This window comes from Mercurialis annua, linkage group LG7 (assembly GCF_937616625.2).
Source record: "Mercurialis annua linkage group LG7, ddMerAnnu1.2, whole genome shotgun sequence".
Lineage (NCBI taxonomy): Eukaryota > Viridiplantae > Streptophyta > Magnoliopsida > Malpighiales > Euphorbiaceae > Mercurialis > Mercurialis annua.
The window spans coordinates 36,734,884-36,756,112 of NC_065576.1; the positions used below are offsets into that span (position 1 = coordinate 36,734,884).

A 21,229-nucleotide genomic window follows, 5' to 3' on the forward strand; every position below is an offset into this window, starting at 1 on the left:
AGAGAATGGAATACACGTTTCAAAACATTTCAAATACTTCTCAAAGTACTTCAAAGCTTAATGCAGCTTGATTAAAACTGACAAGTTAAAACACTGCAGATCAGATCTACATTAACAAATGAAAATGAACACTAAACCGTACTTCTCAAACTCCCACGTGACACCTAGAAATCATACAATTTAGCAAGTATGCAGAAAAACTGAATTTGCGAACTTTATTTTATGAGCGTCACTGCAGAATTAGCTCCCCGATGGCCAACTTAATTATTAAGCTGTGGCGCTGTGCTATTTCATTTCCAGTCTAAAGCAGCTCATAAAAGAGACCCCAGCAATATCCATCAAGAGGCGAACAAACAAAGTAATGATTTCATTAATCTGAATTTTCAACAATTGCCCAACAAAAATTAGGAAAAAGAGAACAAGGATGAACCTAACCTTGGTGCAAGCTAATTTTCATACCAGTTTCATATATTTTGAGCCAGTCAGGCCATAAGGACAAAACAGGAGGCCAAATTTTTACATCCAGGCATACATCAATTTAAACGCAATCCTGCTAATTCAACTGTCAAACCAATAAAACATGCAGCCGCCACTTTCCTCCCTGATTCTAGCCTTTTGATTCCAATGCTAAAAGTATCTTCTTTCTTGGACCCTGAAATCACCAAAAGCTAATCAGCCATGGAATCTCCAGGATAGAAAACAAAAGCCAGAATCCACTATGTTTTGCATCCTATAATATGTACAAGTTATGGACTGGATATCATGGAAAGAATAAGACCAAGTAGTACAACATTCCGGCAAAAAAGTAGTTCAACATTAAGTCTTCCAAATTTCTAGCACCCGAGACATAAAAATGGACAAGTAATACACACATTATGGATCATTGGACTGAGATCCGTCTTCTTGTCAAAGTGCATGAAAGCAGGTGGGAAAAAACAATGGAGTGCAAAGAGAAACAACAGAGTACTACTTTTCCTCAGCATGGTTACTTACAACAAACCAAATTGTCTAATTTTAGCCTAAACAGTAAGATTCTTTTAAACATTAATATATCCACGGTGGGATTAAAGACTTGATGAATTTTGTAAAAGCATTACAATTAACATAGCACCAATGCCTCTTTAGTGGTGCACATAACTAGCTGCTGAAAGAATAGTACGGTTCATTGATTGATTTAAATTTTCTTCCCATTTCGCAATTTGAATAAGGACATGTATTTGAGTTTTGACCGCTCAAAGCTCCAAACTTAGTAAAATGAGCATAGGTTTAAAAAAATAGGTTTAAGATAAAAACAGTAAGCTCATTTTAATGGATTGTAACATTCAGATAGAACAGAGATTATAGAATCCTCAAAGGGGGCACATGAATTTTCACAAAATTGATGGTGTCTAGGGAAAAAACGGTTACCAAGAGGAACAACATGAAAATTAACCGTAAAAGATACGCACGTATACTTATGGATTAAGATATGTTTACCATTGGTATTCCTAAAACTTTGAGGTCCTCATCAGTCATGTGCACAAGAGTGGTCATATCAACCTGTACATAGTAGAAACAGAAAAGAGAACTTCCAGACTATGAACGCATCCGACAAGTGACACATTTTAGCTAAACAAAACAAAGGATAGAAATTACTTACTTCCTCGACTTGAAACGTAATCAGATACTTTTCAAGGCCTAGAGACTGAAGAAAACTCTCCAGAGAAGTATTGGCCTACATCAGAGATGTGCCGCTTAGGTAAGAAAAAAAAGGCTGCAAACAAGACCATCCACACATACACACACATGTGTGCACATTTTAGGTGCTAATGTTTTATCTTTCCTCAAGGATTCCTCCTCAAGGTTACCATAGAGAAATCAAACTTAATAAATGGCTCCTTTTGAACCAATAAAAATGCATGCATCAGGTAGCTTCTAAACTTTAAGTACAAAACAGAAAAGTAACTGCATACCTTTTGCTGAGATGTTTTTTTCCTAGAAGCCACGGTAGCAACTTTTTTAATCTCTGGTTCAGGAGCTTCAACAGCAGCACTTCTCCTAGCAGGTTGAGAAGCAGTCTCCGGCTTCCGTTTAGGTGGATCCAAATTTGCTGGTTGTGCATTCATAGTCCCAGATAGCTTTTCACGTAAATCCCGCACACCAGAAACTGCCCCCTTTACGTGTAGGTGATTTTTCTTTTGAAGCTTCAGCCGAAGATCTTGACCACTGACTTTGCGATCTTCACAAGCCATCAACAAAAAAGTCAAAAACAACAACAACAACATCGAACGAATGAATAATTTAATTTGCATCACACAACAGTAGCAACAACTAATCAGTCAATGCATACTCGATAGACGCGGCTCATTATTCTCGTAGAGATCATGTTCCCACTTATCATCCTGCCTTTGCCTGCAAGTACAACATACATAATCAACTTAGAATAACATAATAGTTCAGCAGTAGCATACAAAAGGCACCACACAGAGTCTCATTTTCTTCACATTCTGAATTTAATTGGTATATTTTGCAGCTGGGTCTCAATGCAAAGCTAAAATGAAAAAAAAATCAAACCTTACGCTCAACAATGTCAACAATAATGAGAATACATTAAACCCTAAAACCTAAATACGCTCATATAAAGAAAATAAACCTTTTTCCGGTAATTTGACGGCGGCGAGTAGAGTCGTCGGCAGAATTGCCGTTAAGACGTTCCTTAACAGACCTACCGGCTGCAGCCTCCACTCGGTCAGCATACATCTTCAATCTTTAAGTAACGAATGATACGAGAAATTGTTGTTAACACCCTAACCCTAACCCTAAAACATTGCAAACAATTTAATTTGCGCGGCTTTTAGAGTGAAGAGAGAAAGTAAAGGAAATTCAAAAGCTCTCTAAAATTAAATTTGGTATTATTTTGTTTTGTTTAGTTAGGTTTTGCGATTCTGAATTCTAGAGAGTGAGAGCGAATCAGCGATTTTATTTCGAGAAATGTAAAATTAAGCAAAACAATGTGAGAGCAGAAAAGGAAAAGTATCAAATATACCCCTAATATTAATGGTAAGACACAACTTAGTCCTTGATGATTTTTTAATTTCAAATGAACTCTTAATATTTTACAGTTGTCTTACTTGTGCCCTTGAGTGTAACTATGTCAACGATTTTATAAAGACCTTGTTATTTCTTATCTACATGGACCGTAAAATGTTGATACTAAGGGCATGTGAATTCAATTCATTTTACCACAAAAGCTTTTTTTTAGTTAAATAATAAAATTATCGGTAAGACGAACGCGTTTAAAGTTTTAACGAACATGTAACTGTCGTTAATCAAAATATGGAATTATGCTACTAATCACAAAAATGAGTGTGAAGGTTATGAAATCTTCACCTAGTGAGACTATGACATCTTTTCTAAATGTAAGCAGTGACTAGATTCTATCATGATTATCAGTAACATCACCCATTAGAGTTTGAGGTCTGGGTACTGGTATTTTATAATTTGTTTATAAACTTTTATATTTTAATATTAGCCTAATTTATCCTCGAGGAACATATCAGCTCCTTAACGGCGAGGAGCATCTGCTCCTCCGATGAGGAGAATATCTGCTCCTCCTCTTCCGAGGAGTTGTTGCTCCTCAGATAGGAGGAGCTTTGGCCGAAATTAAAAAAAGAATTTGTTCGGTGATTTCTGATGGGGTGCAGCAGTGAATGGTTTGGGCGATGGTGGGTGACAAGAGTGAGTTCGGTGATGGCGGGTCCGATGAAAGCGATGTGAGACATATTGTAATTTAATAATTAATTATAATCAATATTTTATTAGAATTTATTTAATTTTTTTAAGTTTAAGGACTTATTTAAATTTGTTCAAATGAAAAAAAGTATGAAATGATCCTTAAATATAGTTGTTTCACATGTTTTAATCCACATAATAAAATTATTAGTTTTTCTAATTCAAGGTGCATTTGAAAATCAAAAATTTGAAAAAGGGTAAAATTGAAAAAAATTGCAACTTCGGAGTGGAATTGAAAACCAAAACAAATGTCAGGATTTTTTCAGCCCATTAGCCTTGATAAATAAGGATAAAAATACAAAATGCAAGAAATAAAAAAAAATTAATTTAAATCGATTTTAGGATTTGGTTGTCAATTTTAATTAAAAATAAAATAAAATTTGAAATGTCTAGGCGAGATTGATTTTCATTAAATACTATAACACCCCGTATTTTTTCGCATGTTCTTGTTGTAATTCTGACTTGGTTCTGGATTGTAATACGTTAGGATTAGCACATGTGGTACCTTTGTTGAGTCTTGATGTGTATCATGTGTGTATCCCATGTTTTGTGTGATTATTCAATGTTCATTTGATTTATTTTCGGGCGTTTATCGAATAGTGTTCGCGTGTTCTTCAAAACTGCCATGGTTTAGTAAAACATCGATATCTCCTAGTTGAACCGTTGCATTGGGCTCATCTTGGTATATGTTATTCCTGAGAGAATTATTTAGCATTCAACCGTTTGGAACGTCAATCGTTTTTAGTTACCGAGTACTTCACTAGCTTCCTGACGACCTGGCCAATGATCGTTGATCTTTTCAACGATCGTCGAAGGTTCTCGATAATCGTTGGCTGCGCCTTTTTTATATAAAAAGTTTTTTTGAGGTTTGGACGAATCAAGAACCCTAAAACCGATTTCCAACACCCAAATTCGTCCCCACTTTAATCCATGTTACTTTTTGGAAGCTAAGACCATAAACCTTCATTAAACACTTGATTAAACACTTCAAGGACATGGATTTGAGTTGATTTTGAAGATTTGATGTTGATAGAGGCTTTAACCTTCAAGTCTGGACTTGTTTGATGTTTTTGTTTTTCAAATTCTTATTCAAACCTTTTTATTGTTGCTTGGAGATCTTCAAGAGGTATATAGTTTAGCTCTTGGTTGATTATTTATGCGTTTATATGGTTTGGTTACTGTGATTGTGTGTTGAATTTGGGTGTATATGTGTTGTTTGTGCTCAATTGATGATTTCGTATGCTAATTAACCTAATTGCCATAGATATGTTGATTACATGACTTGGGCATTGATGAATTGTTGGAATTGTTGTTACCCTTGAACAGGTTTTCTATGATTTGGCATGGATTGGTCAATGAGTAGTGAATGCTATTTGGCTTGTGTTTTAGCTTGAATTGGTGTTAAGACAAGAGTTGGCATGTTAGTGATAAATGTGTCAGTTGCTTAACTTTGAGAGTTAAGTTCTAGTTAGTGATTGGCTCTGCATGATACAAATGTGTTGTTTCATTTTCTATGTCAACTTATCAAGATAAAAGTTAGTGATTACGATTTGGTTCTGGATTGTAATACGTTAGGATTAGCACATGTGGTACCTTTGTTGAGTCTTGATGTGTATCATGTGCGTATCCCATGTTTTGTGTGATTATTCAATGTTCATTTGAATAATCACACAAAAAATCTTCCACTATTGCCCTTCACTTTAGTTAGTGGATTCCGCTCCATATTTGTCGCATTTGACTATTTTTCAAAAATTAAAAAAAGTAATAAATATGTCTTAATTGATATACATTTCATTAAATTATCCATATTAATTAGGCCAAATGACCAAAAAAGCCAAACCATATGGAATTTTTCCAAAAGTACAAACCTTTCAATTTTATCTAATTTTTCCTGAAACACATGATTTTGTTTTAATTTGTCCAAATGCACAATTTCGCTTATGAGGCGTTGATGCGTGTCATGTCGCAGAACACATCAGTGCCAGTAGGCGCCAAATGAGCAAAATTATATATTTGTACATTATTGAAACGAAATCATGCGTTTCAGGACAAATTGGATAAAATTAAAACGTTTGGACTTTGTGAAACTTTTATAAAAGGTTTAATATTTTTTAATCATTTGGCCGATTAATTATTAATCACTCTGTCTCAAATCGATAGGTAGTTTAAGACAAATACGGGTATTAAAAAATTTAGGTTTTCTAGATAAAAGTTACTCCGTCCATTCCTAATTAATTGACGTTTTAGAGTTGATATTTAAAATGTAGATAATACATATGAAAAATCCTAAACTACCCTTAGTGAACCAACATCTTGTTTACACAAAAAAAGAGCTCTATACCATTACATCTTCTCCAAACTCAACTCATCAATGGTGAAACTCTTATGAAAATCAATAATTTCGTTAAGAAAATTTATATATTTTGATTTGTTCTTGTATATAGAAAATGAAATTAAGACTATCATCTATTAGTTATTCAATTGAAATTTTTTGATTAATTAAAATTAAAATCAAAAACATTTTTGTCCAAACCCATTCTCAAGTTCATTAAATCTCGACGAGTTTTTCATCATCACATTAAATGGTCAAAAAACAAGACAATCTTGTATGTAATCAGAGATTTCATCCATTATGAAGCCCAAATTTAATGGGAGCATATGAAAATATTTTATTCCGGGTGAGTACAATCTAGATAGACAACACATGAAGCATGATCTCAAAGCGGTCGAAGTGCATGGGTAGAAATATATTAGTGGGAATGATGGGTGGGGCATTTGTAACTTTTAGCAAAAAGCTTTTAGATTTGTTCAAAAAAGTTGTCATATTTAATGGAAAGAAGACATTTTTAGGGGTAGTAGAAAGTTTTGAAACAAGGGTTATTTCGGAGAAAGAGTTTCTCCCTCTAAACTAGAGAGAGAATAGTTGTGTCCTCTAAATTACTAACAGGTCCATCATCGATGGTGGATATGGAGGTATCATCATTGTGCCAATCATTGTCGCTATCTGATGACGATGAAGGTATAATAGAATGCGACCTAGGGGAGATAGCCAGAGCCTCCGGAGAATAGAAAGTGGCAAAGTCATTAGTAGGCAAAATTATGTCAACCAAAAGAGTAAACGAAAAAGGGGTCATCAATACATTGAACTTCTTATGGGGAACGAAAGAACCTACGGTGGTGGAGAATGTGGGAGTCAACACTTTTGTATTTCACTTTGGGTACCAAGAAGATAAAAGGAGAATGATCACCGGGGGGCCATGGAAATATTTAGAGTGGTTGATTGCCATAGAAATACCTACAGGAGAGGGAGAGCACAGAAGCATGAATTTTGAGCATGCGCTTTTCCGGGTCCATATTCACAATCTCCCTCTCATGTGCCAGACGAAGGAAGCAGGGAGAAGCCTATGAGCTCAGTTGGGATTGGTCGAAGAAGTGGATCCAGGGGCTTCAAGTGATTGCATAGACAAGTACATAAAGGTGAGAGTTAGTGGATATCACCAAACCTCTAAAAGAGGGTTGAAGGTGAAGGTGGATAATAAATGTATGATCATTAATGCAGTCCTTAAATAGGAACGCCTGCTAGAGCTATGTTGTCGATGTGGTATTATTGGTCACCCATTAATGGAGTGTCCCCATAAAGAAGGAGAAGAAGACAGTCAGAATTTTAAGTATAATGAGTCCATTAGGGCAGGTCCTGTCCAAAATCTGGAAAATAGAGGGACAAGAGCTCGATATAACGTTAGCGGGCATATCACGTGGGGAAGAGAGGAATCCGCCATTAATGAAGATAGATGAAGGCAAGAAGAAAGATAAACATGAAGAAGGTGGCATAAAGTTTGAGGGCATGAAAGTTGGTGAGAAAGGTTAGAGTAAAGAGAGGAAAGATGTTGGAAAATATGAAGGGAAAAGCATGGAGCCCCATACCGAGAAGGGGGGATTGATAGAGGCAGAGTTGGTAGAAGTGGAAACTGAGGGAGGAAAAGAATTTTAGAAAGGAGAAGTTTTAGCGCGCACGAAAGGGAAACTCAAAACGTCCGAGCTGGTAAAAATAGGGCTGGGAATTAGGGCCAAAGATAAAGGGGCCAAGAAGCCCATAGCAAAGTTAACCTAAAACAAAAAACACATGGCGCAAAAATTAGGGCAAATCCTCCCTCTTCTTGACATAACCAATCTGGTTGAGGATGGCGAGGTTTCGATGAGAGGAAAAAAAAGCGAGGAAGATGAATCAAAAATGGAAATGGGTTCGAATGAGTTTTCTCTGCAAAGGAATTACACAACGGGTGACTATGAGCGAACGGCGGAGCATGGAACATAGGCTCGTCGGAAACAATGAGTTGCCTAAACTGGAACGTCCACGGGTTGGGCTCCCCTATGACATTCAAAAGCTTAAAAGAGTATGCCTGTATCTGGAAGCCACACTTAATATTCCTAATAGAGACTAGAATGAAGGCAGCAAAAGTAGAAGGGGTGAGGAAGAATCTAAACATGGCAAGTAGTTTCTTTGTTGATTGCAATGGGAAGAGTGGGGTGTATATTTGATGTGGAGTGACGCAGGTACAGTCTCAATTTTAAGCTCTTTCCCCTTCCATATAGACTGCTATGTAAACGATGATCAAAATAGACAATGGAGGTTCACAGGGTTCTACGGGGACCCTATCCAGAGTCAAAGAGTTCACTCTTTGACACTCTTAAAGCATTTTGGAGAAATGTTTATGGCCCGTGGATGTGTGGAGGAGATTTTAACGAACTCATTCACAACAGCAAGAAATTGGGAGGAGGAGTTCGAAGTAACTATCTGATCAGGAACTTTAAAGAGGCAGTAGATGATTATGGTTTGACTGAGGTTACAGGGCTGGAGAATGTGTTTACTTGGTGGGGAAACAGAAATGGAAGGGTAGTTCAAGAGAAGTTGGATCAATTCCTTACAAATGAGGAGTGGAGACTGATCCAACCAGCTGTAGAAGTTCGAGGGTTAGATTTTTGGGGCTTAGGCCATAGAACAATAGTCTTTGGTCAATTTGAGAGAGGCTAATTAGAAAAGGAAGAATAACAGATTCCACTTGGAGAAGGAGTGGACAATGAACCTTGAGTTCACAGAAGTTGTGAGAGAGGAATGAAAAAAGAACATCTAGAAGGGGAAGGTTCAATTGATACCCATGAATTTGAAGAGGTGTGCAGCTGTTTTTAAAAGATGGGGGTGAAGAAAGTCTGAGAATCTAAAGAATGATATTGCAAATAAGAAAGCAGAATACCAACCAATAATTGATAACAACACAGATGAATAATCTCAAAAATAGAACATCAATCGAACAAGACACACCACCGACCGAGTAAGACATATCATATATCTCGTTAGCCGAATAAGGCACACTGCAAAGCCCTTTCGGCACAAACCGAACAAGACACACTACAGACCGAGTAAGACTTATCATAAACCTTGTCAGCCGAATAAAGAACACCGCAAAGCCTTCTCAGCTCAAACCGAACAAGACATACCACATTATCATCTCAGGACAGCCGAGTAAAACACACGGCACCTCGGTTTCGTCCGAGTTTGCCTCTCACTGATTACAACGACAAATCTGTCAGAAAGTACCCTGACATTCCAGACAATATCTGCACGGACAAAGAGAATGAAATCAAGATTGTCGGCCCAGACAAAAAGAAACATAGACATAATATAAAAGGCTAAGAAAAAATAGGTAAAAAGGTTAATTCTTTTTTTCTCTCAACTCATAACTCACTTTCATTTCTTATTCTTTCTCTCACTAAATGTCACGACCCGATTCCCGGATCGAGACCGGCGCTAGGGAATGGGAGTGGTTGCTCCGAAATCCGTAGCAAGCCTTAAAATAAAATTCATTTTTCCTTTAAAAACAATTGAACTTTTCTTATAAAAGGTTTCTCATATTAATTCGTTTCAAAATTCACCATAAATTTTTCGCGGAATAAAAATCATACTTTTTCAATTCCGAAACAATGTCATTCGGTCAACCACTTTACGGGACCTTTTTCCATTTTCACAACATGTCAATTATCACAACCCTATTCCGATACATTTTAGGGTAAGACATGCAAATCGCAATTATACCACGTCGGGCCCACATAGACTTTTCGTCTCGATGCCAACAGTTTCATTACTATTTTCCACATTTATCTCGGTATCTCAAATACCCGAGAGGCATCGCAAAAATAACAATAACACGCATGCATTTCAAATACATAAATATAAGCGATGATAATTAAACAGAGTTATAACGTGGCAATTCATCACAAAAATAAAAGCATGCTAAAAGTTACGTCTGTCTATGCAATTCTACTGCAGCGCTATGATAGGAAATATTTACAATACCACTAAGCCAAAATAGAGACTTCACGGATCAAGAAAATGAAGTCTCGCCAAAAAGACAGTCTACGTACCTGAAAAATGGTACAACAACGAGGTCAGATTAACTGGTGAGTTGACATCTTACAAACACACATTAAATAATTTAACACGTTATAAAATAGACATATTTAAATATTTACTACCGGTTCAATCACAGAAACATAAAACTTTTAAATGAAATGCCATTTCTAATCCATTTTCCTCTAAGTCTCCTTTCAGACTTAGATTAATAAACTAGTCGGCTGAACCCGTACATTCGCTCGACTCCAGTTTATTTTCCACTATCCTTTACAGTTCTAAACCTTTCTTTAGACTGTTTCCAACTTTTCTCATGGACTCAACGACCGATAACATTTAATGTTCCATGACGCCGTTAGTCCTTAAATCAATCGGCCGAACTCTATCGTTCTGTCGCCGTTAACTTGTTCGGGGTTCTACACCGTCGTCTTAGAAGCTCTCCCGCTATGTCTGGACCATCGTCTCAGACTTCCAGACCGTCGTCTGGATTCCCACATCCACTTTACATAAAAACAAATATGCATGCAATAACTAGTGATCACATAGTCCTATTATAGCCCAAATAGGATGGTACGTTTCATAGACTCATTTCATAATAATTTTATTTACTCAAAATAAATATACGATATATTTAAAATGCTTTATGATATTAATTTTTCACATTAAAGTAATAATAGTAATTTTATTACTTTAATGTATGCATGTAATAATGCAAACTCACAGACTGTCGTTCCACAAATTATTTTACGTTACGCTAATCCACTTTTAGCTCCTCGGCAATTATTCACCCAACGCCCCATGAATGCATCTTATCCGAGATTGACATTTCGTCAATTCTTTTAACGTTAGATAATCTCAACGTTTCCCACTAATTCTCACGATCACCATCGTGGCCCGTACATACACTACGTATCAGGTTCAATCTTAGGAATCCAATTAAATTCAAAATTTGGTCCATTTTATACCCGTAGGTAAATTTTACCATTTTATCCTTTCAGAATTTTTTTTATAATTTAAAATATATTCGGACCTCCTTAATTTCCATATCCCAAAATATCATTATTTTCAAATCCCTCTTTTATATAAATAATATATATATATATCCTTTAATTAAAATTTTCCAATTTTAATTAAATAAACCATTAATTAGTTTATGTCCAACTAATTAATACTAACCCCTGGAAGAGGCTAGAAAGGCGCTGGAAAGGGTCAGAGGCAGATCCGATCAGTGTTCGATTGAACGGTTTCAAAGGATCTCCAATGAGTATGCTCACATCCTCTCACAACAAGAGGACTATTGGAAACAAAGAGCTAAACTTTTCTGGTTCCAAAAAGGGGACTATAACTCCAAGTACTTCCACTCTCATGCCACCGCGAGGAAGAAGAAGAACTCGTTCCACCAGCTCAAAGATGAGGGAGGGAATTGGCATGCCAAGAATGCTGGGCTTGAGGGGCTTATCGCGAACTATTTTGAGTCTCTTTACACCTCCATTCCTGGGAGCATGAGCGACATCCTCTCCACCGTCAACTCTGTGGTTTCTGATGAACAGAATTATGAGCTCAGTAGGCCTTTTTCTAGAGGGGAAGTCCATTCTGCCCTGTTTGCTATGCACCCGGATAAGAGCCCTGGTCCCGACGGCTTAAATCCGGCCTTCTATCAACGGTTTTGGCACATTGTGGGTCCGGAGGTTTGCAGAACTTTCCTGAATATCCTTAACTCTAGTCAGCTTCCCCACGGGCTGAATGATACTCATATTGTTCTTATTCCGAAAAAAGAGAATGTTGAATTCCTTACTGATTTACGTCCCATTTCTTTATGCAACGTGTTGTTTAAAATTGTCTCTAAAATGCTTGCTAACAGGTTCAAACATGTGCTGCCTACTGTTATATCGCCTTCTCAGAGTGCGTTCATCCCGGATAGGTTGATCTCGGATAACGCTATTGTGGCCTATGAACTTCTGCATCATCTGAAATGTAAGAAGCAAGGGAAAAAAGGGCTAGCTGCTTTGAAGCTCGACATGAGCAAAGCGTACGATCGTTTGGAGTGGGGGTTTATTCGAGCCATGCTCACTAAACTAGGCTTCTCAGAGCAGTGGGTGAGATGGATGATGTTGTGTATAGAATCAGTCAAGTACACGGTCCTTCATGATGGACAAGAGCTGGGTCCTATTATCCCGCAACGGGGCCTCCGTCAAGGTGATCCCCTGTCCCCTTACATCTTCATTGTGTGTGCTGAGGGCCTCTCTAGGCTGCTTCTGTCCAGAACTTGCAGAGGTTCGTTTCATGGCTTCAAGATTGCACAAACGGCTCCTCCGGTGTCTCATTTATTCTTTGCCGACGATAGCTATCTGTTTTTCAACGCGGTTGGCTCGGAGGCCGATTGTATTAGGGACTGCCTTGCGCTTTATGAGACTGCTTCGGGTCAGAAAGTAAACTTCGTGAAATCCTCCATTGTCTTCAGTCGTAACACTAGCTCTACCTCTCGCGACGAAGTGTGTTCTATTCTCAATGTATCCCAGGTGGAAGAGATGGGCATCTACCTGGGGCTCCCCATTTCGGTGGGTCGCAGCAAGACCCGGGCCTTCGGCTACGTTAAAGACCGGATTAGGAGAAGACTCCAAGACTGGAAAGAAAAGCTTTTATCCAAAGCGGGTAAAGAAGTCCTTATTAAGGCTGCCCTCCAAGCCCTCCCCACCTATGCTATGGGGATTTTTCTCTTCCCTAACCAGCTCTGTGATGATATTCAGAAACTGATCTCTAAATTCTGGTGGCACTCTTCGGGGTCTAATAGCTCTGGTATCCCTTGGCAGAGATGGGAAAGACTTTGCATTCCTAAAAATCTGGGGGGCATGGGTTTTCGGTGTTTCCATGAGTTCAACCTCGCCCTCCTCGCTAAGCACAGCTGGAGACTCCTTAGCAACCAGACTTCCCTCGTCTCAACTATCCTCAAAGCTCGCTATTTTCCCAACCATGATTTCCTCAGTTCTACTCCTGGTGGCAACCCCTCTTATGTCTGGCGTAGCATTTTAGCAGGGAGGGAGGTTCTGAGCGTGGGCTTGGGCCGAAAGATTGGTGACGGACTCTCTACTCGGATCTGGGGGGGATCCTTGGCTCCCGGATGCTTCCAACCCTCTGGTATCCTCTGATTGCCCGGAGAATACCCACCTCGCCATAGTAGGAGATCTGATTACCACTGAACACCGGTGGAACTCCAACATCATCGACTACCTGTTCAATGAAAGGGACAGGGCTCTCATCTATTCCATCCCCTTAGGCTCGGCTCGCCTTGAGGATGTGTGGGTTTGGAATAGAGATAAAAGAGGCACCTTCACTGTTAAGTCAGCGTATTCCCACACCTTCAAGGTTCATCACTTGGTAAACACGCAATCTGAAGCTATCAACTGGCAAAAGTTGTGGAAACTTAAGATTCCGCCAAAAGTGAAGACGTGTCTTTGGCGTGCTCTCTCCAACTGTCTCCCAACTGTGAACAACCTCTTGGCTAAACATGCAGCTGTCCCTAACTATTTCCCGGTCTGCAATGAGGAGGGTGAGTCCGAGTTACATGTCTTCTGTGAGTGTGTCTTTGCCCAGGACTGCTTGAACATGGATCCGTTACCTCAAGCCCCCCATCCTGAGGGATCGTTTGTTAAGTGGTTCATTTGGTTACTACAGAATCTGGAGGTTGATAGAATCGAGAGGCTTTGTGTGTTGCTATGGAATCTTTGGAAGCACCATAACGAGGTTCTTTGGAACAAGTCCTCGGTGTCCCCTTCTCACGTAGTTCAGGAGGCCAGGTCCTTTCTCTCCCAATGGAGGTTGGCAAGAGCTGCTAAGGGGCCTTCCCTGCCCCCTCCTCCTCGCTCGGTGACTTCTTCTTGGGTTAGGCCTAGGCCAGGTACTCTCACCTGCAATACTGATGCGGCAGTTGACACTAACGGTAACTTTAGCGCCTATGGGTTTCTCATTCGCAACAGCGAAGGGCACTGTTTAGCGGCGAAGCACGGAGGCATCACTGGGAAGATGGAACCCAGAGTTGGTGAAGCTATTGGATTCCGGGAGGCTTTGAGCTGGTTAAAAGCCAGTAATTTCAGCAACATTCGCTTGGAGACTGACTTCCAGGAGCTCGTCAATGCTTTGAATAGGCCTTCTGAAGGCATTTCTTATTTTAATGATGCTGTCTGTGATTGTAATCGCCTGTTAAGATCGATAGAGTGTGTCTCTTATGTCCATGTTAAACGCTCAGCGAACGCGGCCGCCCATTGCTTAGCAAAGGCAGTCGATTCTAAGTCTGTGTGTAGAGAGTGGGTATGCCCACCTCAGTTTCTCTTTCATGTACTCACTTCCGATATTCAGTAATATACGTTCTTTGCCTTCAAAAAAAAAATTAATACTAACCCATTTAAATACAAATCTTTTGGGTCAAAGCCCAAATTAAAGTTTAAAAACTTAAAAACTTTTAATTAAAACATTTCAAGGCCCCACTTGCCTTTCAAGTCTACCAAAATTCCATTTAGGACATATTAGTCCTTATACTTATAAATCTTCCATTTTAGTACTTTTAACCAATTTTTAATTTATTACTTACCTTTTAAATTTAACTTTGGGTCCCAACTTATTTAGTTCAAGTCTAAATAAAAGTCCAAAGTTCTAAAGTCCGGAATCTATTTTTTTGTTTTTACGGTTTTGGCCCTACTTGGCCCCGGTCCTTATCGGTTCGGTTTTAACCCAACCGAGTATTGCCTCGGTAAAACAGAGCCACCGTGCTCCGTTTACCGGCCGGTAGTGGTTCGCCGACCACTACCCCACTCTCTACCACCTATACCAAAATTTAGCCAATTAATTCAAACACAAAGAAATTTAATTCTACCAAAAATATTTAATCCCACACTTGATTAAATATCACAACACCAATTTCATATTTTCAACTATTTTAAACAATCATTCATTCACCAAATAACTTTCACTAAGATTATCAAACTATTCGGCCAACACATCAAATTACCACTTAACAAATTTTTCAACAAACAAATATTTCTATAGCATGCTTATTACTCAACATTAAATCAAGAAATTTAAAAGTATAACTTTTCTTGAAATCTTTAACTAATTCGGCTTATACCCCCAATTTAACATTTCAAATACTCAATCCACACAACATATAACCATGATCTCAATTAACATTTAATCACCAAATAAATCATGCCAATTACACAAAAATTATCTATTTGTATTTCTTATTTATTCGGCCAACAAAATTCATCATTTAAACAAATTTTCAATTATTTATTTCCTAAGCATACATCTACACCATTTCATGCAATTCACTAGCAACCTTATTTAGCTTGCATAATTTATACCAAAAATTTCAAGTTTAACATGGAAATCACAAACACATAATTTCAACAAATACCCACTAATTAATTCTCACAAATTATACATGCAACAATGAAAATATATTCGGCCAAATCAAAAATAAAAGTCTTTATTTTCTCCACCCCTTAACAATTATTTTCTTGGATTTACTAACCCAAAACATCAATCTTTTTCATAACAAAAATTTACTCAAATTGTTTCAAACAATTTTCGGTTTTAAAACCCATTTAATTCACCATAAATCATTAAAATTTACCCTTACATTTTATACTCACAATAACACAAAATTTTAACTCAAAACTTAAATATTTTGATTTTTAAACAATTCGGCCAAAACCCAACTAATAGAATTAAGTGTGAATTTTTCTCAAGAAACTCAAGATTTCCAAGTTCATAACTTTTAAAATTTAAACATAGGATTTAGGAGCTAAATCATCAAAATAAATCTTTAAAGTATTCGGTTATTATTTAAGAAAATTTTAACCTTTTAATAAACCTTTTTCAAACAATGATCAAACTTTAAATTCTTCATATTACACCCAAAACTTTCTCATGTTCGGATTCAACCAAAATTTAAAATACCCATGATATAAAAATCATAACCTTAAGAAAAATTTCAAAATTTCCGAAAATATTAACTACCCTTTATTTATTTTAGCTTCTTTTATAGTAAAACCCTTTTGCATGTAAATTTTAAACTTTAAAATTTATGATCTTAGTTAAAGAAGCAAAATTTCTTTCAACTAAACCATACCCATAACTTTGATCACCTTAAAGTACATTTCTTTGTAAAAAAAAATCAAGCTTTAAAGTATGTAAAATTTGATCACACAAACACCCAAAACAAGAAATGCACACAAGTACCACTTCAAAAATAAATCCATCATTTACCTTAAAGAGTTGTGAAATAAAAGAAAAAAGATGGTATTTGTGGCTTAGTAGGGTTCGGCAATTTGGAGTAAAAATGGGAGGTTTGAAGTTTGTTTTTTCTTTGAAAAGAAGAAGATGAGCAAAAAGATAAATTTCTATTTCTAGATAATTAAATTTAATGAAGTGCTAGCTCTTTTATCTTGGAGAGCAATTAATCCCCAAAATAATGACACCTTTTTACCATGCATCAAGACATGTGTCCACCCCCATGTGCTTCTACTCCCTCAATTATCTTTTGTCTCTACAAATTCTTTTGTGTAGAGAATTTTAGCTCTCAAATAATGCCACTAATAATTATTTTGACGTTTTTCGAAATACTACAAAATCTTTCTTGAAAAACGTTTCCGTACTGATTAATCTCTTACAAGATCAAATCCCGTATAAATATATTTATAGTTTATTTTTTTTAACGTTTTAATAATTTAAAACGATTTTATCATTTAATGGCCAAAAATTACGAAAATGCCACCCATGCACAAATAATCCATTCACGTAGCCATGCACACGTAAAAATTAAATAATTAAAAATCTAACATCACAAATAAATCAATCACACGAAATTAACAACCAAAAATTAATTTCTAAGCCGGTATTCCACCGCCGCTAATTTCCGATTCACCGCATTTCCAAAAATTCCATATTTTGAAAATTAGGGGTATTACACTAAACATCTACTGACTAGACCGTCTGAATGGTTTGCCAGAATCCCCTTCCGGCATCCTTCTTACGGTTGTGTTGTGCCTTTCAGGTACGGTCTTGAAGCTTCCGCCGGATCACAGTGTCGCCGCCATTCCACAAGTTATCAATAATGAAGGATGAGAACTTGAGTTATAATCTTGAGCAGGCTAAAGCAGTAGAGGACCAGTTGGAGCAGCTATTGAATCTTGAGGAAATCCGCTGGAAATATAGGGCTAGGGTGGAATGGCTAGCTTATGGGGATAAGAATACCCGTTTCTTTCATAACCGTGCTAGCAAAAGAAGGGCGAGAAATAGAATTCAGGGGTTGAAGGATGACAGGGAGGTTTGGAAAGATAATGAAGTACAGATAGAAGGAATAATTCAGAGATACTTTAGCAGAATCTTACGATCTTCAGGGCCCAGCCACCAAGAGATTGCGGAAGTAACGAAGCATGTCCACACTGTGATGAGGGAAGAATATAACAGGGCGCTGTGCAGAGACTTTACAGCAGAAGATATTTACCAAGCCGTGAAGGAAATGCCTCCTACTAAGGAGCCAGGAAGTGATGGCTTCCCAACCCTTTTCTACCAAAAGTATTGGAGCGTTGTTGGAATGGAGATCACAAAGGTATGCCTGGAAATTCTAAATGAGAATGATGACATTAGTTGTTTGAATATCACAATTTTAGCCCTAATTCCTAAAGTCAAGAAAGCTGATAGTATGCTCAGTTTAGACCAATAAGTTTGTGTAATGTCTTATATAAATAGTGTCTATATGCCTAGCTAATTAGAATGTGCTGGTATGGACAAAATCATAGACTATGTCCAAAGTGCCTTCATCCCTAATAGGCAAATTATTAATAATACATTGATTGACTTTGAATGTGTTCATATGATAAAAAAAAGTCTATTAGGAAGGTGAATGGTCCCTTAGCCCTTAAGCTCGATATGTCTAAAGCCTATGATTATGTTGAGTGTGATTTTTTTACAACAAATGATGGTGAAGCTAGGTTTTGATATGGGTTAGTAAATTGTTCAGTGTATAACTACAGTGTCTTACTCTTTTATATTGAATGGAGAAGTAAAGGGAAAAATCATCCCTAGAAGAGGGCTCAGACAGGGAGATCCTTTATCTCCCTACCTTTTCTTAATATGTGCTCAAGGGCTTTTGAGCCTTATTAATGCTGCTGAAGATAGGTACTGTGAATGGGCTGAGGTTTGAGCTGTTTTGTGTAGTGTCTCACTTGTTCTTTACGGATGACAGTTTATTTTTTGCTAGGGTAAATGGAGAGGAGTGTAGAGCAATCAAACTGATTCTAGGCAGCTATGGGAAGGCCTCTGGCCAGATTATTAATCTGGAAAAGTCAGCTTTATCTTTTGGGAAGGGAACTAGCCAGGCAGTGTGTATGGAAATTCAACAGATTTTTCAGGCCCCCTTATAAGTGTCATGAGAAATATATTGGCCTCCCCTCAACAGTAGGAATAACTGAAGGGGAAAGCTTAAATTGATAAAAGATACCCCCTCCGTCCCAAAACAATAGTCCACTTGCCTCTTTTCACACAGTTTAAGAAATATAATTAATGCTCTAACTTTTCTCAAATTTATCTTTATTTTTCCTATCATACCCTTATTAAATGTTATAACTATAGGCTAATAGCAATAAATGATACACATTAAATAAGGGTAATATGGAAAATAAACACTCTAAATTGTGATTTATAAGAAAAGTGGACTATTGTTTTGGGATAAAAAAAAAATAAAGTGGACAATTGTTCTGGGACGGAGGGAGTAGAATATAGGTGAAGTTACAAAGCTGGAAAGAGAGGTTGTTCTATAATGGAGGGAAGGAAGTAATGATAAAGGCAGTAATCCAGTCTATTCCAGTTAACCACATGAATTGCTTTAGGCTGCTTAAGAACCTGATTGTGGATATTGAGAAGCTTTGTAATAAATTTTAGTGGGGCAGTTGCGAGGGGGCCAAAATAATGCACTAGGCTGCATGGCAGAAATTATGCAATCCTAAGTGTCTTGGGGGTCTAGGATTCAGGGACATGGAATGTTTCAATAAAGCATGCTAGCTAAGCAACGTTGCATGATTTAGAGTCACCCAGAGAGTCTTCTCTCGAGAGTGCTGAAATGCAGGTATTTCAAGGACTGCTCCTTCATTGAAACAGGCTGCTCTAGAATAGCCGCGTATACCTGGAGAAGCCTGTACTAGGGGAGGGAAATTCTGGAGTATGGGTTGAGGTGGAGGGTGGGGAATGGTAAATTAATTAAAGTCTACCAAGATAAGTGGATCCCTAAGGAGGACACTTTCATGATATGCAGCCCACCAACCCTTAATCTAAATGCTAGAGTTTGTGAGCTGATTGGGAGAGAAGGATGGAATGATGATCTAATCAGAAACAAATTCCCACAAGAAGAAGCAAAACTGATAGAAGGAATAGTGTTGCATGTGAATGATGTTCCTAATAGACAGAGATGGCACTACGAGAAGAAAGGAAATTACTCAGCAAAAAGTGGATATAAGTTAGCCTTACGGTCAAAAAATGGGACAGCAGGATCTGGAAATAGTCATCAGATTAAATGGTGGAAATCTTTATGGAACACCAAAATGCCATCCAAAGTTAAAATATTTATATGGAGACTATTTTCATAACTGGATCCCAAATAGAGTAAATCTGAAAGTGAGGGGCATTGCCATTGATACTCAATGTCCTCTATGTGGAAAGGACTATGAAACCAGTATTCATACCTTTTGGTTTTTCCCCGAAGCCAAAATAGTGTGGCAGAGCTGGGAAGGAGTCAAAAAACCTGAAACCTGCCAAAACCTGGCATATCCAAGACCTGTTATGCTATGCTTGTGATAAATTAAGTAAAGCTTATTTTACCCTGTATTGTGTTATTATGTGGATGCTATGGAGTAATAGAAACAATTATTTATTTGGCAAACCCTCTCAACCAGTTAATATTATTGCTGAATGGGCCTGTAGATTTGTAGAGTATTATCAGAAAGCGGGGTTAAGCAGCAGGGAGGGCAGAAAAAAAAAGGATCCTTGCAGAAGGAAAGAAGCTGATAAGAGGTGGGTGCCACCGGATAAAGAGGGGGGTACAAAGTTAATGTAGATGTAGGTTTTAACAAGAACAACATGAGGTACGCAACGGGGGTGGTAATTCGTGATTGGCAGGGTCAAGTGCAGGCTACTGAATCTTGCTGGTACCAAGGTCAACCAGAAGTGAGTTTAGGAGAAGCATGCGCAATCAAAAACGGTATCAGATTAGCATACGAAACAAATCTAACTCCCTGTGAGATCTCGTCCGACTCGAAGGTAGCAGTAGAGAGTTTCAATAACACCAGTATATGCGACAGTGATATGAGTCTGATTCTGGAAGATTGCTCCAAGATGAAAGGAATGTATTTTTGCTTAGGTATTTATTTTGCATGTAGATATACCAATTTTGTAGCCCATGAGCTAGCCAAAAGAGCTCTTAGTCAATCTCAGGGTTGTCTGAGGAGGATGGGGAATGCCCCTCCTGAAATTCATCAATTTGTAATGGCTGACTGTCCGGCTTTTGTTTAATTAAATCCATTTTCCTCTAAAAAAACAAGGGTTATTTCAGAGAAAAAGAACACTTATCATTTAGAACGTCATACAACTAGAAACTAGAAATTTTTGTGACAGTCTAGAAAAACAACTATTTCATAATGGAAAGAGTATTATGTCAAATATATTTTGATTTAGGCCTCACTTGATTCATTTTATAGCATCACATGAAATTAACTTCCCGAAAAATATAATTCCTGTGAAGTTAACTTTGCAAGAAGTTTGATAAATATTACTTGTTTCGATTTTAACTTCCGAGGAAGTATGAAGTTGATTTTAATAAAATATACTATATTTTTAATTAAAAAATATAAATGTCCTTTGATAATTTTTATATTGTCAAACAAATTAGTATTTTCTTTTTTAAATAGAGAAATAAATAATCTTATCTTACAATTAAATTCCTAATTGGAAAAGTTTTTAAATACTAAAATTTAAAATTTAAAAATTATAGTTTAATTTTGC

The 21,229-nt window shown here is 37.4% G+C and overlaps 1 protein-coding gene across 1 annotated transcript; it reads right to left on the reverse strand.

Annotated features, from left to right (window-relative positions):
- Positions 1-351: 351 nt before the first annotated feature.
- Positions 352-2,950, reverse strand: LOC126657668 (uncharacterized). Its single transcript, XM_050352397.2, has 6 exons — positions 2,633-2,950; positions 2,330-2,391; positions 1,953-2,218; positions 1,640-1,714; positions 1,477-1,539; positions 352-652 (listed from the first exon to the last, which is right to left on the reverse strand). The coding sequence occupies exons 1-6, from the start codon at positions 2,737-2,739 to the stop codon at positions 608-610; spliced, it is 618 nt and encodes a 205-aa protein (XP_050208354.1). The 5' UTR covers positions 2,740-2,950; the 3' UTR covers positions 352-607.
- Between the last annotated feature and the right edge of the window lie 18,279 nt (positions 2,951-21,229).